This window comes from Scaptodrosophila lebanonensis, unplaced genomic scaffold, assembly GCF_003285725.1.
Source record: "Scaptodrosophila lebanonensis strain 11010-0011.00,11010-0021.00 unplaced genomic scaffold, SlebRS2 tig00000138-arrow-arrow-pilon, whole genome shotgun sequence".
Lineage (NCBI taxonomy): Eukaryota > Metazoa > Arthropoda > Insecta > Diptera > Drosophilidae > Scaptodrosophila > Scaptodrosophila lebanonensis.
The window spans coordinates 1,323,470-1,348,455 of NW_022060587.1; the positions used below are offsets into that span (position 1 = coordinate 1,323,470).

At 38.6% G+C, this 24,986-nt stretch overlaps 8 protein-coding genes across 9 annotated transcripts; 3 read left to right on the top strand and 5 right to left on the bottom strand.

The window, feature by feature from the left end:
• Positions 1-123: 123 nt before the first annotated feature.
• LOC115629290 lies at positions 124-1,653 on the bottom strand. Its single transcript, XM_030525730.1, has 2 exons — positions 1,487-1,653; positions 124-1,428 (listed from the first exon to the last, which is right to left on the bottom strand). The coding sequence occupies exons 1-2, from the start codon at positions 1,541-1,543 to the stop codon at positions 496-498; spliced, it is 990 nt and encodes a 329-aa protein (XP_030381590.1). The 5' UTR covers positions 1,544-1,653; the 3' UTR covers positions 124-495.
• Positions 1,654-1,732: 79 nt separating this feature from the next.
• LOC115629301 (putative 60S ribosomal protein L33) lies at positions 1,733-2,164 on the bottom strand. The gene is made up of 2 exons (XM_030525748.1): positions 2,075-2,164; positions 1,733-2,013 (listed from the first exon to the last, which is right to left on the bottom strand). The coding sequence occupies exons 1-2, from the start codon at positions 2,135-2,137 to the stop codon at positions 1,882-1,884; spliced, it is 195 nt and encodes a 64-aa protein (XP_030381608.1). The 5' UTR covers positions 2,138-2,164; the 3' UTR covers positions 1,733-1,881.
• A 3,866-nt stretch (positions 2,165-6,030) lies between these two features.
• Positions 6,031-7,045, top strand: LOC115629307 (general odorant-binding protein 19a). Its single transcript, XM_030525752.1, has 3 exons — positions 6,031-6,109; positions 6,182-6,349; positions 6,414-7,045. The coding sequence occupies exons 1-3, from the start codon at positions 6,035-6,037 to the stop codon at positions 6,609-6,611; spliced, it is 441 nt and encodes a 146-aa protein (XP_030381612.1). The 5' UTR covers positions 6,031-6,034; the 3' UTR covers positions 6,612-7,045.
• A 2,757-nt stretch (positions 7,046-9,802) lies between these two features.
• On the top strand, positions 9,803-10,772 carry LOC115629305. Its single transcript, XM_030525750.1, has 4 exons — positions 9,803-10,010; positions 10,075-10,163; positions 10,235-10,368; positions 10,438-10,772. The coding sequence occupies exons 1-4, from the start codon at positions 9,812-9,814 to the stop codon at positions 10,520-10,522; spliced, it is 507 nt and encodes a 168-aa protein (XP_030381610.1). The 5' UTR covers positions 9,803-9,811; the 3' UTR covers positions 10,523-10,772.
• LOC115629306 lies at positions 10,561-11,411 on the bottom strand. Its single transcript, XM_030525751.1, has 2 exons — positions 11,079-11,411; positions 10,561-10,979 (listed from the first exon to the last, which is right to left on the bottom strand). Exons 1-2 carry the CDS (start codon positions 11,409-11,411, stop codon positions 10,767-10,769), a joined length of 546 nt encoding a protein of 181 aa, XP_030381611.1. The 3' UTR covers positions 10,561-10,766.
• A 5,308-nt stretch (positions 11,412-16,719) lies between these two features.
• On the top strand, positions 16,720-17,591 carry LOC115629267 (general odorant-binding protein 19d). The gene is made up of 4 exons (XM_030525691.1): positions 16,720-16,863; positions 16,915-17,003; positions 17,079-17,215; positions 17,313-17,591. Exons 1-4 carry the CDS (start codon positions 16,728-16,730, stop codon positions 17,389-17,391), a joined length of 441 nt encoding a protein of 146 aa, XP_030381551.1. The 5' UTR covers positions 16,720-16,727; the 3' UTR covers positions 17,392-17,591.
• Positions 17,592-17,749: 158 nt separating this feature from the next.
• LOC115629261 (serine/threonine-protein phosphatase 4 catalytic subunit) lies at positions 17,750-19,604 on the bottom strand. 2 transcript variants are annotated; one of them, XM_030525682.1, is made up of 3 exons: positions 19,379-19,604; positions 18,255-19,145; positions 17,750-18,180 (listed from the first exon to the last, which is right to left on the bottom strand). In XM_030525682.1, the coding sequence occupies exons 2-3, from the start codon at positions 19,046-19,048 to the stop codon at positions 18,051-18,053; spliced, it is 924 nt and encodes a 307-aa protein (XP_030381542.1). In that variant the 5' UTR covers positions 19,049-19,145; positions 19,379-19,604; the 3' UTR covers positions 17,750-18,050. The 2 variants fall into 2 exon arrangements, with proteins under 2 accessions (XP_030381542.1, XP_030381543.1); XM_030525683.1 differs by having other exon boundaries at positions 18,255-19,174.
• Positions 19,605-23,041: 3,437 nt separating this feature from the next.
• LOC115629263 lies at positions 23,042-24,862 on the bottom strand. The gene is made up of 2 exons (XM_030525687.1): positions 23,736-24,862; positions 23,042-23,669 (listed from the first exon to the last, which is right to left on the bottom strand). The coding sequence occupies exons 1-2, from the start codon at positions 24,626-24,628 to the stop codon at positions 23,399-23,401; spliced, it is 1,164 nt and encodes a 387-aa protein (XP_030381547.1). The 5' UTR covers positions 24,629-24,862; the 3' UTR covers positions 23,042-23,398.
• Positions 24,863-24,986: the final 124 nt, after the last annotated feature.

The following is a 24,986-nucleotide window of genomic DNA, read 5'->3' on the forward strand; positions in this document are numbered from 1 at the left end:
TCAAAACGATGTACGTCAGACTAAGAGTAAAGCAAAAAAACAAACACAACAAAAAACATTGTACAATTAAATTGAATTTGAAATAATAAATTATTATTAATGAACATGTGAAAAATTGTCGAGTTTGATAATTCTGTTGTGATCTATTTAATTGTGGGCTCTTGTAGAACTTGAACATTTTAAATGAGTGTCGTTGTTATATCTATTCGCTATTGCTTTTTATCGAAAAATATACTATTTTAAAACTCTTTAAAATTAGTACATGAATCAATTTAGCTGTGGCTGCTGTTTGCATGAAGGCTTTGAAAACATAAGAACTTGGAATTCAAGGACCACGGCACCAGGAGGTGTTCAAAACGATCAAATTTATACGTATGAATATTTTAACTAGCTTTTGCTGATTTAATTTGATCCTATATCAAAAATAAAAAGACTTATTTACACTGGGAATTTGTAAAGCCAGGGGCAATCTCACTTTCCGGGTGCAGCTTCGGCTTACTCTTCAAAGTTCTCGAAGAACATATCTGAGGCGAAGCCATCGGTGAAGTAACGGTAACGGTTATGGGTGTGGTCTACCTGGGGACCCGGGCTAACAGAGCGGTTGGCCCTCGTGTGCTGCTCATAGAGTAGCTCATCGCTACTCCGCCCACTGTCCTCGAAATCCGCCGTCTCGTTTTCTTGTTGCTTGGTGAATTGCTGCCCATGTGTTTGCGGGTTGGTGGTAGAGGCACTCATGGCCGTATGGTCATGCACGGGAATAATGCCGGCACCGTCAGGTGCCTCACCGAGAGCTGTGCCACTACCCGTTGTCACTGCAGCGCTGCCAAGGACGGCATCGACGACGTTGCGCAGCACTCGGTAGACCGCCTCGGGTACTTGGGCCATTAGGTCGCCTACGGCTGTTGGCTGCTCCGTACACGGCACCGATATGTTGTGGCAAGTTTGCTGTTGTTCTTGTCCTGGTATGCTAATACGCTGTAGCTGCGCACTCATTTTGGCCGTCGAATCCACACGCCGATGAGGATCTTCGCACGGGCACTTTCGCCGCGAAGGCGTGCCTGAGCCCGAGGACGGCGGCGAAGATGATGGCGGCGGGGGCGTGGGTGGCTCATCGCGTCCATTGCAGCCATTGTTCTTTGATTTCCCTTTGGCCGATCTGCGTTGATGCTCCTCGTCGTACTCGGTCATAGCGCGCTCAGCACGCTCACGACACACTGCACAGTCCGGCTCTGGTTCATCGATTCCGGCATCTGGGTCCTCGATACCAGAATATGGCTCATCACTCAGTCTCGGATTTGTATCTTTGGACTTGTCGCAACTGCATGCCGGTTGCTGCGTTTTGTCCGATGGTGGATTCTTGCCAGACCCGCGTCGCATGCGGTAGAAGAGGTAAATGAGCGTTATCGAAGCGTACGTCGCTTTCGCGACCTGCAGAAATAAAAGCATATGGTTGGCTACTGAAGAAGGTAACTGCCTAATTGCTCACATTGGCACGCCCGTTTATTGTGGTGCTGTTGAAATATTTTTTAAATCCCTCAGCCATCGCATGATTCCCCGGCCGCTCGCACGCCTCAGCTGGGTATTAGTATTCCTAGGAAATTACCAGCTGGGCAAGTTTGCTGTATGCTTGAAATTGTGTTGTGCTGACTTTGAAGTCTAGAAGGGCGCCTACTTGACGTCTGCTCCTAGATACAAAATAAGAGTCATACACAGAGCAGAATTTGCCCTCCTCCTCATTTTTCGGTGGCAGCGAAACGAATGGAATTTATTTAACTCAGTAAGATACAAGAAATTTGGCAACTTCATAACTTGGCAGCATGTAACAAAAGAGCGTCTTCGCTGTTGGTGCCGCGGTTGTTGACCGCGCTGTGGGTTTGTCATCTAAAGCTTGGGATGCATCTTCATTAGGCAGCTCCTGCAATAAAGACGCTCCTCACGACGCTTGGCACTACGACGATGCAACTTTACAAACATATAGATAAGGCCAACTGAGGCCCAGGTGGCCTTGGCAACCTGCGTTCGAGAATAACTTTCATTATTTCGCTACTTGGATTAGGCTCTTACAGCAACTTACGTTGGCGCGTCCACGCAAAGTTTGGCTGTTAAAGGCCTCCTCAAATTTAAAATTATCGGCCATCGCTTCCAAGAATCGAATTGCTAGATTTGGCTATAAGTCGGTTGAATTTCAGAGGTTGAAATTTGATTTGAAGCTAAAATGAATGCTGTTTTTTTTTTCAGTTGGTTGCTTTGTTTCGCCTTTTAAAAAAACGTTCGGGCTGGATTTGATCTTATAACAACTCCCTGGAGACAATAACAAGGCATCGTTACAAGGAACAAGGATGTTTAATGAAGCTATATAGAATAAGTTAGTATAGGTGTAAGTAAATTAAATTAAATAAAAACTAGATACCAAGTTTGGTTATTCTTGCTCTTATAATTTTTGACATCCTTACGTTCATACAGGCGGACGGACAGATGGACATGGATCATGGTGATCAAGAATATATATACTTTGTGGGGTCTGCCACGTCTCCTTCTGCCTGTTACATTTTCAGCTCTCGCAAACCTAATATACTCTTGTACATTTTATGTACAGAGTATAAAAATTTAATACAACAAGTAGAGAAGCTAAATTCGGGTATCCCGACTTTAAAATACTCTGTACATATGTGTAGAATAATTATGCGTGTATGTGTGTGTCTGTGTATGTCTCGAGTGCCTGAGCAAAGCAGTAACAACAACAACAGCTGCGGGCACTACTTGGTCTTATGTACATATGTGGCTATAACTTCCTGTTAAATCGGCCTATCATGATGAAACATGGCATTTGGACTTATAATAACTAAATGGAGGTATTTTCCAAGTTTGAGTTCGAAATTCCAAGAATTACGGGAGTTACGATTTGCGGCGTAGAGGGGGGAGGGAGGGGAATTCCAAAATATACATTTTCTGCGTATTCACATAAGGCATCTGGGACTAAAATTTGGTGTCCCTAGGTCTTATAGTCTTCGAGATATAGGCGATTATACGAATGGGAAATCGGGAAAACGCCCATAGGGGGGAAGTGGGGGGGGGGGGGGAAATCAAAAAAGTAAAACAAATTGCACAGCGTACACACATAAGGCATCTTTGTGCAAAATTTGGTGTCTCTAGCTCTTATAGTCTCTGAGATCCAGGTGTTCATACGGACAGACGAACAGGCAGACAGACAGGGCTAGATCGAATATATGTATATACTTTGTCGGGTCTGCCATGCCTCCTTCTGCCTGTTACATTTTCAGCTCCCGCAAACCTTATATACTCTTATACATTTTATGTACAGAGTATAAAAATCCTCTAATTTGCTTCACCCCACGAATCACAAAATTGGCGTCAAAAGCGATCATAATTTCAATTCACTAGTTTATTTCTGTGTAACCAAATCAAATACATTCAAAATACAATGTGTAGAACTACATCAAATCAAAATAGCGGTATGTTGCAGATATGCATCTCAGACATACGAAGGGTTAAATATGATTATTAGAGAGTTTAAAGTTTCAATAGCTATAATTGCGGACATTTATGCTTAAAGTTGTTATTATTGCGTTGAATGTTGTAGTGAGCAGAAAAGAATCACTCCACAAGATACATTTTGCACTTGTCAAGGTGGGTGGAAGAACTCCTCCACTAATGCAGGTATATGCTAAGCCTGAAAATTAAAGAGAACTATTGTCTGTGCTCTTAGACGTGGAGAAGCACAAACATTTTCAGTACTATAGTAAGTATTAGCACTTACATTTGGACGATGCCAACACGTTGCACTTTCTGTTGAAGGAGGGCATATAATAACGTACTAATTACTTGATGAGATAAGTATAAAGCATCTCGTCTATTTCCCGATCCGGATTACCTGAATGTAGTGTCGCTACCTCAACACAATATACATATGTAAATACACATTATAAATAAAATGTACATATGTATGTATGTATGCCGGCTATAAAGAAATGTATTTTTGAAACAGAACATAATGACCATACATGAAACATGTTATAGATAAGGAAAAATTAAATATTACTACATACTTTAAGAAATTTTAAAAACATGTGCAAGGTTAGGAAAAAAACTAAAGTTAAAAAAATGTGTCCCCACCAAAAAAAAAATACTCTTTCATCATACTTGTATAGTATGTACCCGCATAAAAAATTAAAATTTTAATCAAAACCTGCGGTCAGCGCTACTAATAAATTTGAGCAACCACAACATTCTAGGGACTATAAATTGAAATCGGACGGCATTAAAAACATATTATACAGTCAACGATTATCGGAGAAACATGAACAACATCACTCAGAAAGAGCAGCAGCAGCGGACCTTGATGTAGGGACAAACAGAGGCTTCCCATCAAACTGAAGTAGATAAAGTCTTACCTGAATTCCGTAGGATTGCCTCTAAGGTATTTCAGAATATGGCCGAGCGTGCAACAACTAAATATGGAAAGTTTAGTTTAGACCCACTAAACATATTTAATAAAATTTTGTTCTTTCAGTAGTAGTGAGTAAAGGGTTGGGCCTGGGTTGGAAGATAGCTTTCCATTCTTTTTATACCCTGTACCCAAAGGGTACAAGGGTATATTAGTTTTGTGCGAGTGCACATGGAACACACAGAAGGAGGCTTGGTAGACCCCACAAAGTATATATATTCTTGATCAGCATGACAAGCCGAGTCGATATAGCCATGTCCGTCTGTCCGTCTGTCCGTCTGACCGTCTGTCCGTCTGTCTGTCCGTCTGTCTGTCTGTATGAACGCAAGGATCTCCGAAAGTATAAGAGCTAGAATAACCAAACTTGGTATACAGATTCTCCTGAGACCGAGAAAGGACGAGTTTGTTCATTTTTTCTGATCCACCCCCCCACTCCCCCCCTATTCAAGATTTTCTATAACTCCCGTAATTCTTGGAATTTTGAACTAAAATTTGGTAGTCACATTAGGTTAGTAATTATATATCCGTATACCAAGTTTCATTATGAAAGAATGATCAGAAAGAAAGTTATAGCCATATAACCAGGCCCAATGCACACATACATACATATGTACAAGTACTCAAACACGCATAAGGCACGATTCTGATGTAAATGTAAATGTATCTATGCATGCATGAAATATTTTATATTTAATTTAGTTAATTAATTAAATTAATTTAGTTAATTAATTAAATTAAATTAATTAATTAATTTAATTTAATTAATTTAATTACTTTTTTGTGGGGTGGTACAGGGTATTTAAGAGTTGAGCCTGCTCGACTTTAGCATTCCTTTCTTGTTAAAAAATAACTACAAACTACGAAAAGGAATATTAATTGAAGCAGACATACTACGAATATTCCCCTTATCGTGAGAAATATTTTTTGTTCGGGGAATACTTTGTTTCCTTTTAAATGTTTGTTACAAATTTGTATGTGTTAAATAAATATACTATCCTTTTTCTGCAAATGCATTTGTATGCATTTGTTTTGATACGACGCCCGCCCTATTTTGAAAATGTCGGACATCCGTATTGGACTCTGAAATCAATGAAAGCCTAAATCGGATCATTAGAATGGTACAATTTTAGCCCGGCTCATGCATATGGTACATACATAAGTATATACATATGTACATATGTGTATACTACACTCAAATTTTTTATTTGCGTGCTGTTTTGAGGTGCAAAAGTATTTCCATTACGACAGATGTAACTTAAAATTATATGTAGTTAAAAAGTATGCACACTCAATAATTTGATTTAGATTCAAAGGAAAATACTATTTATTCAGCATGATAATACAACTGCATTGAAAGTGGCACTTGGGGCGGTAGCTCCAGAAATTGGATCCCATAGCCTCTTAGTAGAATTCATAGATATATAATTAGAGTACACTCATATTTAGACATGCATGTATTTACATATATTGAATTGTGAAGCAATGCGTGTAATTTGCATGCGATATCAGGTATAAAAATGTGCGACAGCTCCAAATATCCCGGTAGTTTTGTTTTGTTTCTGTTCTAAAATGAAATACACGTTGCTATCTGTCTGTTTTGCTGTGTCTCTGTGGCTACTCCGGATGCCAATGAGTCGCGCGGGTGTATGTTCCGAGAAGAATAGTCTAAGCGTATAATTTCCAGCAGGATTTTCCTTTCAATGTGTTCTCTTGCAGGCTACCGAGGAACAAATGTATGCAGCAGGTAAAATGATGCGTCAGGTGTGCTTGCCGAAATTCCCGAAAATCACCGAAGAAGTTGCGGATGGTATACGAAACGGCGTGATTCCTGACGACAAAGATGTCAAGTGCTATGTCAATTGCATAATGGAGATGATGCAAACGGTGCGTGGAATGGCAGAGGGTGGGGTTCAATTGCTAAAGACCTACTCGTATCTTTCTTCTGTAGATTAAAAAGGGTAAATTCCTTTACGAATCGACACTCAAACAGGTGGATATAATGATGCCGGATAATTACAAGGATGAATACCGCCAGGGTGTAAATCTTTGTAAAGATGCTGCAGTAGGAATCAAGAATAACTGCGATGCCGCATACACTTTGCTCATCTGTCTAAAAGGAAAAATTAAGGTTTTCGTATTCCCCTGAGCGACCGCTATTAGACACACCTACACATATAGTAGATACCGTTTTTTGTTGGGATTTTTCTATAGCTTTAATTTATGGTGAATTTTTTCATTGTTCCTATCACTTAGTTTAGTCAACTATTTTGGTTGTTTTATATACCCTCTACCAAAATGGTAAAAACGTATATTAGTTTTGTGAGAAGGAGGCGTGGCAGAGCCCAAAAAGTATGTTTATTCTGGATAAGTACGACTAGATGAGTGTACATATATAGCCTTGTCTACCTGTCCGTCTGTATGAACGCAAGGATCTCAGAAATAGTAAGAGATAAAATAGCCAAACTTGGTATTCATATTATTTTGGCTCAACTCTGTCTTGCAGAACTCCTATAAGAGTTAAATAGACACGATTCCGATATAAATCTATGCTATTGAAGCTCTGCTTAATCATAGGTCTGTACGTACGAATTATATACTTACTTATTGTTTTACCATTTCCATTAAATTAGTTGAAAATGCAAATAAAAAATGCTATGAAAATAGTACAAAGTTTTTTTTGTAAAAATGAGTACAGGCTACTTACTTGTAAGAGTTGGATGCGCTATTCCATTCTCGGCTCTTTGGTATGCTCAAATAGTGTAGTACTTCCCTCTGCAAATCGTTGCATTGGCTTTTTAATCTGTGCCTTGGAAACGGAATCTATCGTGCTTCTTGAAAAGAATCGTTTATTATACCACCCCACAAGAAGGGCTGTAAGTGAGACATTTCCAACTATAGAGGCATTGCTAAACCTTCTGCCATTCCCAAATTATTTTTAATTAAAGCATCATAATAAGTCTGTAATCTCCCCTGCTCAGCATGGATTTTTTAAAAATCGGTCAGAAGCTAACTTGTATGGGATTTCCCTCAAACTTTTAGGATTGGCCTTCCTCGTACCTTAAAAATAGGACCCAGACGGTACTACTCAGGTCGAATATTTCTGAACCTCTTCTCGTAACTTCTGGTGTACCTCAAGGTAGTCATCTTGGCCCCCTATTATTCACTCTATTTATTAATGACCTTCCGTCTATTCTGCTGCATTCCAGTATTCTAATGTATGCCGATGGTGTAAAGCTAATTTATCAATCTCTCTTTATCAATCTCGTCTGCAGTACGATCTAAACTGTTTTCAACGGTGGTGCTTGGTCAACTACCTGCACCTTAACTTAATGCAAATTTATGACTTTTCACCGGTCCAGACCATATCTATGTACTTATGCGATTGACAATATCCCATCGCAACGTATATTTACAGTTGAAGATCTAGGAGTTCTATTTGATCCCATAGTGAATTTCAATCTTTACATCTCCACTATCGTTAACAAAACTAAGGGTGTTCTTGGTTTTATTAAACGGTGGTCCAGAGAATTTAACGACCCCTAGAACACTGCTGATGTATTTGGTGTCCTCAGTATAATTGCTTCAAGACCGCTTGAGTCGGTCAAAAAACAAGTTCTTCTTTTTGCTCTTCGTGACCTAATTTGGGATCCTAATGTGCGATTACCATCCTACTCCAGTAGACTTCTCCTTATTAACCTTCCTTCTTTAGCTCACCGTAGGATAGTTCTTGGTATTAATGCAATGACATCCAGAGTCCATAATCGGTTACCATCTGCGAAGCATGATTTCCACCAAATTTTCGGCATATTCGATTGGAAGTGACTTCAAAATTTGTCGAATTTGACGGAAAAGTTGCTGAAGAGCTAATCGTCGTTTTCCCTGAAACCTATGCTTTATAAATGTCCAAACATTTTCAATTGGAATGACATCCGGGGATTGTGATGGTAAATCCTCCAGTCACAGTCAAAATTCTCAATTGCCCTGCGGGACGTTTTTCGACGTGTTCTTTAGGCAGCATTGGTTTTTCATTGTGCTTCGCCATTTCACATTATTTGGCCGGTTATATTCCTGGATAGTCATGAGAGATATATCAAATCCCTTTTGCTGCAATTCCTTCAAAATATGTCCAAAATAAGTTTTTCGTCTTTTTTAAAGCCTTCAGTGTTTTCCCATGATTTGGAAGAACATAGACTTTTTTGAGTCTTCAAACAAAATTCTCTGCCTGTCTTATATACCTTACAGCTGCTACATGAGAGATTTTTAGACCATTTCAGTGATAAAAGAGGAACATAACCTCAAAACGCTTAGGAAACGGGGCATACATTGCAAATCACATGTCAATACATCAAAATCTCAACATGGAATTCAATATTTTTATGAAAGCTGCGAAGACAAAAGCTCTAGCTAACGGTGCAAAAACGTGTTTGTAGTTGGCTGAATTCTAATCGCAAGAAATCCTCTGCATGTTCTTAATTAACATACTGTATATTTAAATATATAGGACGTACGAGTATTCCTTCTAAACTATTAGATATCCATGTTGAAGTTAAAGTAAAGTACATATGTATGTAGTATGTTTCTTGGGCACAATACAAAAGTTCACAAGTGCAGAGTTGGTGACAAAGTGGTATTTCTATGTATCTTCGAGTTACTCGCACTATTGCATTGTGTTAATTTCGTTAGGAGGAACTGTACTTGAATTTCTCTATACTATACCTATATTAATATCAGAAATATTTAAAATTGCAGTCTGTCGTTACTAGATGGAGAGATTTTTAAATTACAAACAAATGTACATGGATTGTTTCATATCAATTCAAAAATGTTTTTTAAAAGTCTGAAACGAAAAATGCTAAGTACATATAATACCTGTATGTGTTAATGAATCGCGACTTGTTGCAATAAATTTCGCATGCAAAGAAGAGTGCGTCAAATTATCCTGTCTAGCAGGGCAGGATGTTGATAATTTTACGATATTATTAGACGTTATTTTAACCTATAGCAACAAAACAACAACAACTATAGCACGTTTATAGTTGATGTTGAATCACCTTGGTCGCAGCCGTTTGCATGTTTAGTCTCACTTATCGTGGAAAATCGCGGGAATAGAGCAAACAAAAATATATGTATATTGATTCAAGCTAACATTGAATTAGTGCATGAATCAGATGAAAGATCTTGTTTGATACAAACGAGTGCATGGTTAACACACACGACAAATAGCTGCAAAGCAAAGAAAATACACGTACTCGTACCTACATGCAATCAACATGGATTCTGCCGATATAAATACGTATAGAAGTCAGAACGAACATCATTATTTGAAATACTTGTACTACATACCAAATGGCGAACACGAGCCCAAGCCAACACATTAGCACGGGAGCCTTAATGGTCGTAGTCAGTGTTCTGGGTATAATTTTCAGCGACTCCTCGATCATTGGAATTCGGGCTGACGAAGATGTTGAAGAAACCATGACCATAGACGAGGTTGTGGAGATAGTAGAACCCTTCGCCAAGGGTTGTGATCAGCAGCCCGAAAGGGGTGAGTGGCAGAGCTGCGATTGTCTGTGTCCTAAGTTCACCAATTGCCCTCTCCATTGCTCCAGAACATATTATTGAGATGATAGAGAACCGCGAGGATGCCAAAATGGAAACCAAATGTTTTAGACATTGCTTGCTTAAGCAGTTCGAGGTGGTGAGTATTAAAATTGTATGCATTTAGAGTGCCCGACGAGCATTGATTCTGCATCTGTCTCGTCTCTGGAGATGCCCGAGGGTCAAATGCAATTCGATGAGGATAACACTGTAGACATGATGAACACGATGTTCCCCGACAAGAAAGATCACGCACGCCGCATAACGCAAACATGCAATCAAGAGAACGCTGGTGCTTTGGACAAGTAAGGGGAACGAGCGTATCTCAAGTAAAGAAAATATTAATCACGTACCGCCTCACTTTATCTGTGCAGATGCGAGGCGGCCCACGGCATTAGCATGTGCATGCTGCGCGAGATGCGACAGGCTGGTTATAAGATACCTGAGATCAAGCAGTAGACGACTCCCAACTGATCAGAGCGAGTGCACAAATTATATTTATACATATGCCTAAATTCGACATACATACATACATATTTACATAAATATGTACGTATGTATGTACGTATTGTTTATTGTTGAAGCACAGATATGCCCACAAATTTTATGTAATGTGTTATGTGGTTGTGAAAATAATAGGGTTCCTCGATATGCACATAGGAATAAATTGAAGGGTCTCTCTATGCAGATCCTAATCCTCATCCTAGTACATCAATTTGATCTTATGGTTCCTAATCTCTCGACTAATACAGCGGTTTATTTGGAAGGCCGCCTCGCAGGGTTCGGTGGCCACCACTCGTCGATTGCAGTTCTCAGCCGTGGCTATGGCTATCGCCATTATCAGCTCGTTGTCGTTGGACGCCATTCCGGCTAATTTGCTGACCATGCGCGTCGACAGCTTGTTATTGTTGCTCATCTGTCAAAAAGAGAGAGAGAGAGAGAGAGAGACGGGGAACGTCTTGGCTTAGATATTACAACTACTAGATCAGGGAAATAGGCTGAGGATGTCACTAACCAACTTGGCGCCCTTCAATATGCACTCAATCAGACACTTCTCTTGCTGCGTGGCACTACTAGCGGTCAGCAACGTTTGCTGCATGTAGCTTAGCGGCATGTTAAGGCTTTCCAGGCAGCGTCTTTTCACCGCATTTACTTTCTGCTGCAGCTGAGCTGATGTGCGCTGAGCTGCCGTTTGACCAGAAAGCCCCTCCCAGAGATTGCCAAAGTCAAGCTGGCTCTGGGAATGGGTCTGTCCCCCAACGCTAGCCAGCATACAAATCGTTACGATGGTTACGGTGAAGGTAAGGGCAGCGACAGCTGTTGGCAGACGTGACGTGACATGCAACATCTTCAGATTGCTGGCTTGTTCTGAAGATCTGCAGTCTTATGTTGTTGGGCTTATATTGGCTTCGCTGGCTTTTTGGTAACAAGCCGGTGACCTTTTTGCTGACATACGAGAACATTTTGCTGAGCTGGCTGGCCCTTGAACCTAGGCTTACAAATTGGCATTGGCCAACCCATACAAATACATATGTACATACATATGTACATATATACACGGCCGCTCAACTAAATAGGTTCAACGATTCTCAAAAGTTAAAACAGTTATATCTTGTGAAGCAAATAAAATTTTATAGAAAGAATACTTGTAGTTTATTGTTATTGGAACACCACAGTTTGGGGCTTCAACGACATTTTTTTCAGTTTCTTTTTTAATTTAAAAAAAAACAGCATAAAATGTCTCATTGTATTGGCTCAACTGAATAGGTTCAGTAATATAAAAAATAAAAGAACAAATAATAAAGTACCCGTAGGGTAAAACGGGTATATTGGGTTTGTGCAAAGTATGTAACATGCAGAAGGAAGCATATCCGACCCCATAAAGTATATATATTCTGAATCAGCATGACGAGAGAAATCGATCTAGACATGTCCGTCCGTCCGTCCGTCTGTCCTTCTGGATGAACGCAAGGATCTCAGAAACTATAAAAGCTAGTATAACCAAAGTTGGCATCCAGATTATCCTAGGTCCTGGAAAGAACGAGATTATTTTATTTTTTGCAATTCACTGATTTTTTGCCAAAAACAACTAAGTAAATTTTGAAAATTGGACCCATATCGACTTTTATAAGTAATGGATTAAATGAAACAATATAATTAGACATTAATAGAGAGAAATACCTTGGTTAGTTATAGGACCGATTTCTACATCGATTGTTGCTATGGCAAATATAATATACTTGTATAGCGCCCCGATTTCAATCTTTAGAATATATTGAGAAATATGTAAAAACTCAGTACAAAACGCTTTTGTTTTACTAATGACTTAAAAGATTGCGCTGCATTGGCATTGGAAAAAACTACATTCTGCCATTGCTTATACCAGGACATGTGTTTTCATTGAGTGGTGGTTTTCTTTTCATTTTTAACCTCTTCAAATACTTGACATTCCGAATAACGCATTTTATCGTTACTAAACTTCCGCTAACAGCGCAATCTTCCCTGTTTTTGGTCGCAGAACCTTGGCAATTCGAGGCGGTTCTATGGATGAGTCTCCTGCCAGCTGGAGTTGTCACATGCGGAGACCCTCTTTTCAAATTTTTCCCGTAAGTTATTTCATTGCATACAAAATCACCAACATTTTGACTTCTTCCGAGTTTTAATGCAATTTGGCGCTGATTTAGGCAGGAATTGAGATAACCTTTTATTTGACCCTTTTCAAAGTCATTCAATTGTTCAATTGTTTCCACGACCCATATCACAAAAACAACGGTAAATACTTCTAATTTAAAATAGAAAAAAAGTTCGCACCCTTTACTTCCCACGGTCGATTACAAAGTACTACCTCAGCAAAAACTGAAGTAGTTAAACCTATTCTGATGAGCCAAAAATATGCGGCTTTTTATACTCTGTACATGAAATGTACAAGAGTATATTAGGTTTGCGGGAGCTGAAAAATGTAACAGGCAGAAGGAGGCGTGGCAGACCCCACAAAGTATATATATTCTTGATCAGCATGACGAGACGAGTCGATCTAGCCCTGTCTGTCTGTCTGTCCGTCTGTCCGTCCGTATGAACACCTGGATCTCAGAGACTATAAGAGATAGAGACACCAAATTTTGCACAAAGATGCGTTATGTGTGTATTCTATACGAGTTTGTTTTATTTTTTTGATTTTCCCCCCCACTTCCCCCCTATGGGGGTTTTCCCGATTTTCCATTCGTATAATCGCCTATATCTCGGAGACTATAAGACCTAGGAACACAAAATTTTAGTCCCAGATGCCTTATGTGAATACGCAGAAAATGTATATTTTGGAATTCCCCTCCCTCCCCCCTCTACCCCTCAAATCCAAATCGTAACTCCCGTAATTCTTGGAATTTCGAACTAAAATTTTGGAAATACCCCCAGTTGGTTATTATGTGTCCGTATGCCAAATTTCATTATGATAGACCGATTTAACAAGAAGTTATAGCCATAAATATATTTGCTGATGCAGCGCTGCCCGCGGCTGTTGTTGATGTTGCTGTTTGGTTGACTGCGAAAATGCTTACACAGACACGAATAGATGCGCATAGGCATACATACACTCACACAGACGCAATTGCTATGTAAATGTGCAATTATACACCCTTTACGTGAGTTCGAATACCGAGAGAGGTAAAATCGATCAAATTTTTTTTTTATTTTCTTAATTTTTTTATTTTCTATAATTATTGTAAACATATGTACAGAGTATTTCAAAGTCGGGACACCCGACTTTAGCTTTTTTACTTGTTTAGTATATGTAAGACGAAAGAAAAATTCTGAACAACCGTTTGAAAAATCGCGTTACTTTTTTATGCTATATTGAATATAAACAAATAAAGGTTCACAACGTAAAATTTTAAAAAATGTATGTGCAGTACATGCTGAAATATTTCACGAAATTTTAGCAGCATTCTTTGAACCTATTCAGTTGAGCGGCAGTGTACATATGCAATACCAACGCGAACTCATAATGAACAAATTATATGAAGATATTGCCGCCACAGCTTTAGTGCGCTAAACAAAGTATCCTATCCATAGACCCTTTTTACCAAGCTCATAGATAAATTACTTGACTAAACACATAATTAAAAAATTGTTTTTAAATAAAGCTAATCGATTAATTAAGAAAATTACTTGAGAGTATGTACTATCAACAAATTGGTCACATAAGGTAACATAGTTTTTCCATTAACTCAATTAAATAAGGATCATAATAATGTGCGCATAGTATACTTTTGTGTTTTGTCATTATTAATGGAAAAGTTTGCTTAATGTATGTATACATATATAGCTTTCAAATGCAATTGTATACGATTGATAGTAATTGTGGACTCCATTAATTTTTATCAGGTAGCAAAGAACATACATACATACGAAATTGCAAATCTTTCCCCAAATAATAACAACACAACCCCCCTCGGAATCTGCAAATACATCTGCAGTTAGAGCTGAAAACAAATCTGCAACTATTGGCACTTACATTTTTACTACTTACTTACTATTTTACAATACTTGTTAACTTGATAACTGCAAATACGATTAAATGAGATCTTTATAACATCGTACTCAATTACTACAGATAAGCTAAGACGGGCGTCCCGACTTAGTAATTCTCTGTATATACATACATATGTATACACAGAATAGTTATAGGAATTTTAAAAAAATTGAAAAACAAAAATATGTAAATACAAGGTAACATTACCTTTTTATACCCTGTACCCGTAGGGTAAAAAGGGTATATTAGGTTTGTGCAAAGTATGTAACATGCAGAAGGAAGCATCTCCGACCCCATAGAGTATATATGTTCTGAATCAGCATGACGAGAGAAATCGATCTAGACATGTCCGTCCGTCCGTCTGTCCGTCTGGATGAACGCAAGGATCTCAGAAACTATAAAAGCTAGTATAACCAAAGTTGTCATCCAGATTCTCCTAGGTCCGGGAAAGAACGAGATTATTTTAATTTTTGCAATTCCCCCCCCCCCCCCCTTCCCCCGCTACAGAATTTCGCCAATAGCGTCCAAATTTCAAATGCTACCTAAACCAAACTTTGCACACATAATTAATATATAATTATCTACTGTTGTTTAAAATTTTATTCAATTCTGCCAATTCTAAGAAAAGATATTAGCGAAACAAATTTTCGCCAGTACAAACCCTCCAAACTGCAGCAACAAATTCGCTCTTCTTCTTCCTCTTTTTGCTGCTGCTATGGGCGCATATAACTCAGTGACGGAAGTTTACCTGGGTACAGGGTATTACACTGTCGGGCTTGCTCGACTGTAGCGTTCTCTCTTGTTTTTATCTATTAAACCTCCTTGGATATTCGAACTTACATAAAGGCTACATACATAGGAATTGTGCCTATGTGGGGTGGTATTTGATGTCATAAGTCTCCGAGATACGAACGAAGTTTTGGAAAATCACCTGTAGAAGGGAAGTGGGGTGCATTAAAGCGTACACATATAAGGTATCTGTGCCAAATTAATCTCTTGTAGTCTCTGAGATGTAAGTTTTCGTACGGAGAAGCAAGGCTAAATCGACTCGACTTGTCATGCTGATTAAAAATGTACATATATACCTTTAAGGTACTATGAATAATAAGTTTGCATAAAGCACTGATATTTTGCCAAAAACAACTAAGTAAATTTTGAAAATTGGACCCATACCGACTTTTATAAGTAATGGATTAAATGAAACAATATAATTAGACATTAATAGAGAGAAATACCTTGGTTAGTTATAGGACCGATTTCTACATCGATTGTTGCTATGGCAAATATAATATACTTGTATAGCGCCCCGATTTCAATCTTTAGAATATATTGAGAAATAGGTAAAAACTCATTAGTACAAAACGCTTTTGTTTTACTAATACTAAAAAATAGGTCTATAACGCGGCTTCTGCTGCGTGTTACATATGTATGTACTATATTAAGACATTTTAGACCCGTTCAGTCCTCGGATACGGAATATTAAAACTAATCTGCATATAGTATATTAAATAGAGTTACAAAGCCGATAAAAAAGTTTTATAGCTTTAACTTCTACATATGTATATGTACGTTCATGTTCACCCATTTCAGGCAAGTTGTCGTTGCGCCATGGCGAGAATAGCTCTGCTGTTTGTATGTGTGGATATGTTTGTTGCCTTCCAACAGTCACTCACAAAATTTGATCAGTTTAATTGCATTTGGAAGTCATGCTAACCGATAATCAAGTGAATATGCAATTAGTTGTTAACAAAAGAAAAGTGTAAACAAATCTGAGCGTATTTCACCACTGGTCGCACAATTTTCACACGAGGCCCATCGGAGGGAATCTCCGGCGGGCATTAGCTCGCGGCCAACTGCCTATTTTCATACATATGTACATACATAGATATGTGCAATTTCAGTTGCAGTTGCACATTTAATGCCTAGACAAACGTCGCGTATGTATACATATTTCGCCTATAATTGCCATCAATTATATTTCTACTTGTTCTCGGAGATGTCGACGATGCCAATGCAGCGCAATCTTTTAAGTCAATCAAAATCACAGAATAATGGAGAGGCGGCCAGATTGGGTCTATATAAAGTAAATCTGCCATGTGTCAGGCCCAAAGTCACTAACAGAGGCGCTTGTTAATCATGTCGCGATTCACTTCTCTATCGCTAATATTATTGTTGGGCGTTTCAGCTATTTGCTCCGTACAATGCGAGCTGACCAAGGAGCATGCCGCAGAGGCGGCCCACGAGTGTCAGGCGGAGACGGGAGCTTCAGATGGTGAGTATTTAAGCGATTACTAAAATGAACTACAGTTGTGAAACCCCGCAGACGACGTTTCCCAGCTAATGAAGCACGAGATGGCGGAGAGTCATGAAGCCAAGTGCTTGCGAGCCTGTGTCATGAAAAAAATTGGCATTGTAAGTGATTTCAGGCAATCCTCAAAAAAAAAAAAGAAACACGCATCTATATTTCTATTGTAAATACATACACAGATGGATGATTCCGGTAAACTGGACAAGGATCAAGCTATTGCAATGGTGAAGGCCATGAGTCATGACGATGCCGAAAAGGAGGCCGCAAGGATTGATATCGTCGAAAAGTGCGAAGCGATTGAAACTCCCGAGGACCAGTAAGTAGACTTTGTAATCCGACCATTCTTTCTGCCCACCACCAATCGTTTTACCCCTCTCCTTCTCCCTTATCTATCTCTCTTTTTCTGGTCACAGCTGCGAAGCAGCCTCCGCCTACGAGGCATGCATACACGAACATATACACGAGCACGGCCTGTCACTGGAGGAGCATTGAATGGGATACCAAATCGAAGGTTGGTGTTTAGTGAACGCCTTGTAGTAAATTTATGTATATGACCCACGATTTTTTTACGCCCAGTTGAGCTGAAATGTGCGCTCGCTAGTCTTTAAGCCCCATATTGAAAGTATGTTGTTATGTACAGAATAAGTATACATACACACATACCATATAAAAAACCTTATTGCAATTGAGAACTTGGCTGTTATAAATCTATTGTTGGATTTGGGGAATTGTGTTCTGCTGGGAAAAGATTGCACCACTAACAGAATATCAATAAAATGAACTGATGTTGTTTTTGAAGAATATGTAAGTCTTACCATGTCATTGTTGGTTTTCCCTACTTTTTTATTAATTTTATTACTTTTTTTGCTTAAGACAGGCAGGCATTTTTTAAACATTACAGTTATAAAATAAACTCCGCAGAGCAGAAAATTTTATGTGAGATTTGTGTGTGTAACTATGTATGTATGTATATAAATACGAAGTTATTGCCACAATACGAATACAAAAAACACGTAGGTAGGTCTAATGCTGCCTAGTTACAGCGATTTAAAAGTTGATATGGAATTGCCATGTTTACACGATCATGAAGAAATAGGCGCGCGCATTTGAACGATTTGTATGTATCGTCGATGCCTTGTTAAGATGTTAGCTTATAGAAAATAGTCGGCTTGCGGTTTTTTCGATGGTATCCCACGACTCTCCTGTGGGGCAGCTTCAAATATGACAAAATCACGATGCAGGTACTCGTTTAATTCCAAAATAGCTGCCACATTGCCGCAACTACAAAATAGCAAGTTTCATAATTAGTTCTTCGTTTCGCTAGGATAAAAAAAGCACTAAGTAGGGTGCCTTACCGATAGCAGTAGTTGGGCGCCGACCACACTGTCAGCACTGTTTCATTAAAATGCCATTTAAAGCCCTCCATAACCAGTTGATGTGCTCGACAGATCATGTCAATATCGTTGGTGCGGTTGAACTGAGAGACTACATCAGACCCAAATAAGTAGCCGGCACCGCGCGGTGAGACGCCCCAGCCGGTCTGATCCTCCGGATCGCTCCATAACAGATCGCACATAGGGCCGTCGTGGGGCACTTCCTGCTTGCGATCGATGCTGCGTATCTGATCTAAATACTGTATGGATGGTGAAAGGCCACCGTGCACACAAAATATCTTGCCATCGATTATAGCCGATAGGCTGAGGTAGTCGAAAATTTCGGTGCAGTAACGCCAAACGGCTGTAGAACCGTACTTGCGAAGACACTCGTCGTAGAATCCGTAAACCTGTGTTATCTGACGAGATTCATGATTTCCGCGTATCAGCGTGATTCGGTCAGGATAGCGCACCTTAAGCGCAAGCAGCAAAAGGAATGTTTCGACGCTGTAATAGCCGCGATCAACAAAGTCACCCATAAACAAATAGTTCTTTTCGGGCACGTCACCACCAACTTTAAATAGCTCTTTGAGATCGTAGAACTGACCGTGTATGTCACCGCACACAGTCACTGGCGAGTCCACGCGTTGCACGTTGCCCTCCTCGACAAGTATTTCACGCGCCTTGGCGCACAATGCTTTCACCTCGTTCTCCTTGATGATTTCACAGCGTTTTAGCTGTTCGATTTGACGATCCAAGTCGCTGTAGTCAGTCATGGTAGTAAGATCGTTTTTTATTGGTGATGGCGCCGTCGTAGACGACAACAGAGTCAGAGGCAGTATGGAATTGCGCGATTCTGTAAAGCCTACGGTGCTGTGGCCACCGTCAAAAAATAAACCAGGCTGTAATATTATTAGCTAAGTAGCTGCTCAAATGCGTTTTCACAACCACAACACCAATGACAGCAACACAAGCGGGAATCGCTTGCCTGAAACTGAAACATAGCAACTGGCGTGTGCATGTGTGTACGTATCCGCATATCCATCTTCATTGGTATGACCACGGTTTTGATTAATATTAAACAAATACAAAAAGTAAAAACTCACCTAAACCAAATATAATGGTTGCAATTACAGCGGCACGCGCAAATTTGTGGCGCTCGGCTTTGGATTACCGTAGGCAAGGTACAAACTATTGTGACCGCCGCGGTGGCGCCTAAGTTGGATTTACAATTATTGTTAATACACCAATAACTTGTCTGTGATAGGTTTTATTAGGCCGAACATCGGTTATTTGTTGAATTTCGGTCAAGAAATAATGTTGCACACTAGAGCGTCCAGTGAATTTCACTAGTATTTTGGGAAGCGCTGCCAACCTGCTTAAAACCGACATGCATAAATACAGTTTCCACTGCTTTGCACCCAGCACAGTAGATCCTAAAAATAAACATACAATTCTACTTCCGATAATCGTTCAAAATTTGACGGAATATGAAAGAAAAAAATATTACTGTTACCAAAGCATGCACATTTCGCTATTAAAATGTTGAACTGTTTAGATATTCAATCATTTTGTACAAAAGAAAATAGAAAAATGTTATAGCAAATCGGCTTTTTTTTACAGGAAGACTGACGTCCAAATTTTAAGGCCGAGAATAAAAACAATTCTTTCCGCTCAAAAATAGTTGTAAAAAAACCGTAGCTAAGAAAAGCAAATCAGGATGGCAGGCCACGCAGATTTGATTAACTGTGATATATATATGTATATCGATAGACGACATATCGTTTTCCAAAAATAACTGTGTTTATTTTGTGTTTTTAATTTCAAGGCAAAGGTATAACAAATTAAACAATATGATACTAGAAAGCTAAAATTGCCAACTCCATGAGACATGCGGCGTATAAGCCGCATTCAAATTTTGACCGTTTTGCTTTGTGGTTGCCAATAACTTCATCACTGTTTGCTATCTGATTTTAAAAAGATTTGACAGCGCTACAGTGCGTGCCGCCTTACTTGAAACAAACGATCGCGCTAAGTACTCCACCATATAACCGATGTACATATGTATGTATGTATGTATGTAAAAATGTATTTCAAGTTTGGTGAACGGTTAATTGCAAAGGCATAAAAGAGCCACGATGAAGACCACAACACAAAATTGTTGTTGCCCGGTTTCGGGAATGTTTGTCTTATCACAACATAAACGCTATTTAATTTAACTAACAATTGACAGAGATTAGATGCTGCGACTTTTATGTTTTCAAAGGTTGAAATGTCAAATATACTAAAAAATTCGAAATGTAAATCAGAGATACGTGTGACGGCGTAAGGGAGAGTATGTGTACAGATACACATTTATGTATACATATGTATTTAAAATTTAATAATAGTTCTATTTTTTTATATAGTTCACATACGACTTAGTAGTGCAAACATATGCTAGAGTCGAGCGGGCTCAACTATTATATGTAAATATACCCTGTACTAGAGATGGGCACGGGCCGGCTATTTTCGGCCCGACACGACACGGCCACGAAATTAACTTTTAGAAACACGTACGCGCACGCACGACGAAAATTTTTCTTAACACGGCCCAACACGAACTTTTTATATATTAAATATAAACATTTAAAAAATATATATATTTATATATATATGTATATAAACATTACAAATTTTTATTCAGAAAGATTATCTTATCAATATTTGAGCTAAGAAGCCGAGTACGTCGCTCATTTAAAATATGTCCAGAAGTGGAAAAAACTCGTTCGCTTGTTGCAGAGCTGACAGGGAAAATGTTAGCACACAAATTCCTGGATCAACAACTTTACTTATATAGTCATCTATTTCAATATCCATTCTTGACCTGTCCAATTTCATTTTTTTTTTTGAATTATTAGTGTCCAAAAATTCAGAAAAGTCGTGTTGACTATTGGGTGCTTCGTTTTCTGATTCAAGTGTTAAATCGTTATTTAAGCTATCATTTATTTCAGCTAGCAGCGATTTTAGTGTTCTTTCGTGTTTCCTCGTGCGTGTTTTGTCGTGCCTTTTTGGCTCAACACGAACACGCACGGCCACGCACGAAATCTGAATTTACAACACGAACACGCGGGCCCACGCGTGGCACGAAGTGCCACGACAAAAAACACGGCCCGTGCCCAACTCTACCCTGTACCCTCTCTAAAAAAAAACAACTTTTTATTAATTTTTACTTAATTTTAATTAAATAAATTAATAAAATTAAATAAAAACAAGAAAGGAATGCTAAGGTCGAGGGGGCTCAATGTTTAAATACCCTGTACCAACCAGAAAAAAAATATTTTGATTTAAATTATTTAAATCTCCGACCCCATATAGTATACATACATGTATATATTCTGAATCAGCATGACGAGAGAAATCGATATAGACATGTCCGTCCGTCTGTCTGGATGAACGCCTGGATTTCGGAAACCGCTGAGCGTACACAAACCAAAATTGGTATGCAGACGCTCCTTGTCCCTAGTCTATACGAGTTTATTTTACTTTTTCAAATTTTCTCCCCCTTCCCCCGCTACAGAATTTCGTCAATACCGTCCACATTTCAAAAACTTTCATCTAAATCGGTACTACGCCCACAAGCTGCAGCATCAAGTTCGCTCGTCCTCTTTTTGCTTCTGCTATTTGTGCATATAACTCAGTGACGGAAGTTTGTCTGGGTATAGGGTATTTCATTGTCGGGCTTGCTCGACTGTAGCGTTCTCTCTTGTTTGTATTTTGTGTGCAGGGCATACAAGTCCGAAGAGACGGTGACATATATATGTTCATTTATTTAACATCCTATAACCGTTTAATGCCAAAAAAAAAAAAAAAATTAAAATAAAAAATGCCCATAAATACAAATACATATTCAGTAAAACAGTTCTTAAATAAACAATAAAATGACTGGTTTTATTGAATAAAATATAATTATTGCTGTCCATTGACAAACATATGATTCATTGTACATACATATATATTTGTGTAAATAGCAACAAGTAACACAACTTGCACCATCCGGTGATGCTATGTATTAATCTTATTTTATTTAACGTTCATTTAACTTCAATATATAATTTTGTGTTTGGTATTTTTATTTAAATGTTATAAATTATTATGTTATTATGATAAAAGCCTAGTATTTTAAATTTTTATGTGTATGAGTATTGGATGTTTAAATATCAAACAAAATTAATGACGCAAACAAACTTGTCAATATTTAGCTAGTCCGGGGTTTCCCTATAACATATTTTAACGGCAGTAGATTCAATCTGAACAGTTTACTGCTGTTATGCTCTTTACCAAACATTTTTGACAACAGTATCTCTTACTGCAATCAATTTGCGTGCTCAAGTAATGGCAAGAGCCAGAAACATATACATACATACATACATATGTATATTAATTATAATACCGACAGTTGTGTAAAATATTTCAAGCTTTACAAGAAAGATTGTTGTTTTGAACGTTCATAATATTTATTCAGGCAACAAATTAATTTAACGCATAAATAGCAATGAATAGCAAAATGAAAGGACGAATGCTGGCATCCTTTTGTGCATTCAAATAGTTGTGAACCCGCTTATTAATGTGTTTATTATTATATTTACGGGAACATTCGTACTGAGGAGCATCACAATTAATAATCTAACCTCACAAACGCAACCAGTCTACGTTTCGTATTATTATACATTTAACAGTTACACCTGTACATTAAGTTTGTGGTATAATTTCAAATATTATATTGTCTCAATAGCAAATCATTGGCTGAGAGCATTAACTACAATAGACATAAATATATTTAATAATAAATGTTATATTTTGTAATTTGCACTACGAGTTCAGTTTTGTTTTTAACAAATGGTTTGGTTAATAATTACATTTATTAAATGTACTTATGTATATGTTTGTTTATTTGTAAATAAAGCATGTGTATTTTAAACAATGATATATCTTAATATTTACCTTGCATTATTCAAATAGTGCGAGAAACAGTAGATTAGCAGAATTACAACGATGTGGGAACGCGATGCGGAAGTATGCTAGAAATACTTGTCTTTTGGGTTTCGCCTTAACTTTGAGGTGTGTTAGGATAAAGAACTCATAACTTATTCATCATAATCTGCAATTAACAAGCCCCGTTTTGTAAAATTTATGGAGGAGACCGTAGAAAGGTTCGGAGCAACCTCAATACCCTCGAAGAGGTCACTGGTAGCGGAGCCGGAGCTATTTAGGGAGTTAAGTGTAATATTGAAAGAGCCACCAGCGGCATTGAAACGCTCCTGAAGCTCGTGTTGCTGTTTGATGGCCTCTAATTCATCACGAAGTGCTTGGTTACTCAGCCGCAAACTTTCAGCCTCCTTCAGGCACTCGCGTAAGCTGTCAATTGTTAATAATAACAATGAGTTCGAGACAAACAGGGTTTTCACAATTTTGCACACTTACTTATCAATTTCATTTTGCATGCTCTTGATATAGTCGCATGCTTTTATAAGTATTTGTGATTTGGAGTCATTTGGTGGTGTACGTCCATTAGCCGCATTGTTCCTAATAGTCGTCTTACAACTACTGTCATCGGCATCCACACCGATAGGCTTGTAGCGATTGCCCTCGACAGGAAGCATTTCTTTTAACTTAAATATCCAACAATTAATTTTATCACGGCGCCGACGCTCTACCTCATTGTGGGTAGCACGTCGCTTGTCGTCGCGTTTCTTATAGGCATCAAGTTTGACGTTAAATCCAGTTGAGGCGGCCAACGATGTACTTGGTACATCCGCAGAAACAACAACAGCGCTTGAAGGTGGGGAAACGGTACATGGGCCACTACCACTAACGAATACAACGTTCGTGGACGGTGCTAATTTATTTACATTGAAATGATTCCCCATTGAATCCGGTTCCAGTTTAATAGAGGTCATTGAATGCTTTGGCAATATTTGCTCACCACTTTGACATGCTTTTGTTGGGGCGGTCGGATTTGAACTAATCGTTGTATCCTTAACTAAATATATCTCACAACCCGTGGGTAACTGCAGATTTGTTGGTAGGAGTGCATGCAAATCCAAATCTGGCTCTTGCTTTATGTGCGTCGTAAGTGAATTACTTTCAATAGCATAATATTCTCCAGATTCAGTTGAGTTTTCATCACCGTCGTCATCCCCTTCGCCACAAATGGTCAAAAAAATTTGAGCACCGCTATTGACGTCCACATTACCGACGCTGCTGGTTAAAAAAAGTCCATTCCCGTTCCCTGATGTGCTTCCATATGAGTTTGTATTTGCCACTAATGTTTCAGCAGGCGCAAGTTGCAGACGCGGCCGTTTCTTGACATTCATTGTAAATGGGCTTTGACATTACTTTGTGCTAACGATAAGAACCAAATTCTACCAACTGTGGAGACAATTTGTTTTCTTTTCCGAAGGTATGTAAACTATTTTGTTCACGTAACTTCACTTGACAAGCAGGCGCATTCCAAGCGCAAATATTGGCCCAACCAACTTTAATTTATAAGCTATTGGTATGATTATTTTTTGCAATTATCAAAAACGTTTAAAAAATGTGACTTTTTTGTGTTGCCATTTTGTAAGCGATTTGCAACAAATATAACTGTTAATTACATTTGTTTACCAGAGCCCGAATAAGAGAAGGAGTGACCGTATATTGCAAGAGAAAAATACCAAAGATTCAAAAAAG

Excerpts from the sequence above, each read along its gene's own strand:
- LOC115629290 (XM_030525730.1), bottom strand. The coding sequence starts at position 1,543 with ATGGCTGAGGGATTTAAAAAATATTTCAACAGCACCACAATAAACGGG. Across the intron at positions 1,429-1,486 it reads CAATAAACGGGCGTGCCAAT|GTCGCGAAAGCGACGTACGC; the intron begins GTGAGCAATTAG and ends TTATTTCTGCAG.
- LOC115629301 (XM_030525748.1), bottom strand. The coding sequence starts at position 2,137 with ATGGCCGATAATTTTAAATTTGAGGAGGCCTTTAACAGCCAAACTTTG. Across the intron at positions 2,014-2,074 it reads CTTTGCGTGGACGCGCCAAC|GTTGCCAAGGCCACCTGGGC; the intron begins GTAAGTTGCTGT and ends TCTCGAACGCAG.
- LOC115629307 (XM_030525752.1), top strand. The coding sequence starts at position 6,035 with ATGAAATACACGTTGCTATCTGTCTGTTTTGCTGTGTCTCTGTGGCTA. Across the intron at positions 6,110-6,181 it reads TGCCAATGAGTCGCGCGGGT|GCTACCGAGGAACAAATGTA; the intron begins GTATGTTCCGAG and ends GTTCTCTTGCAG. Across the intron at positions 6,350-6,413 it reads TAATGGAGATGATGCAAACG|ATTAAAAAGGGTAAATTCCT; the intron begins GTGCGTGGAATG and ends TTTCTTCTGTAG.
- LOC115629305 (XM_030525750.1), top strand. The coding sequence starts at position 9,812 with ATGGCGAACACGAGCCCAAGCCAACACATTAGCACGGGAGCCTTAATG. Across the intron at positions 10,011-10,074 it reads TGATCAGCAGCCCGAAAGGG|AACATATTATTGAGATGATA; the intron begins GTGAGTGGCAGA and ends CCATTGCTCCAG. Across the intron at positions 10,164-10,234 it reads TGCTTAAGCAGTTCGAGGTG|ATGCCCGAGGGTCAAATGCA; the intron begins GTGAGTATTAAA and ends TCGTCTCTGGAG.
- LOC115629306 (XM_030525751.1), bottom strand. The coding sequence starts at position 11,411 with ATGTTGCATGTCACGTCACGTCTGCCAACAGCTGTCGCTGCCCTTACC. Across the intron at positions 10,980-11,078 it reads TATTGAAGGGCGCCAAGTTG|ATGAGCAACAATAACAAGCT; the intron begins GTTAGTGACATC and ends TCTTTTTGACAG.
- LOC115629267 (XM_030525691.1), top strand. The coding sequence starts at position 16,728 with ATGTCGCGATTCACTTCTCTATCGCTAATATTATTGTTGGGCGTTTCA. Across the intron at positions 16,864-16,914 it reads GGAGACGGGAGCTTCAGATG|ACGACGTTTCCCAGCTAATG; the intron begins GTGAGTATTTAA and ends GAAACCCCGCAG. Across the intron at positions 17,216-17,312 it reads ATTGAAACTCCCGAGGACCA|CTGCGAAGCAGCCTCCGCCT; the intron begins GTAAGTAGACTT and ends TTCTGGTCACAG.
- LOC115629261 (XM_030525682.1), bottom strand. The coding sequence starts at position 19,048 with ATGACTGACTACAGCGACTTGGATCGTCAAATCGAACAGCTAAAACGC. Across the intron at positions 18,181-18,254 it reads GCGCCCAACTACTGCTATCG|TTGCGGCAATGTGGCAGCTA; the intron begins GTAAGGCACCCT and ends GCTATTTTGTAG.
- LOC115629263 (XM_030525687.1), bottom strand. The coding sequence starts at position 24,628 with ATGAATGTCAAGAAACGGCCGCGTCTGCAACTTGCGCCTGCTGAAACA. Across the intron at positions 23,670-23,735 it reads ATGCAAAATGAAATTGATAA|CTTACGCGAGTGCCTGAAGG; the intron begins GTAAGTGTGCAA and ends AACAATTGACAG.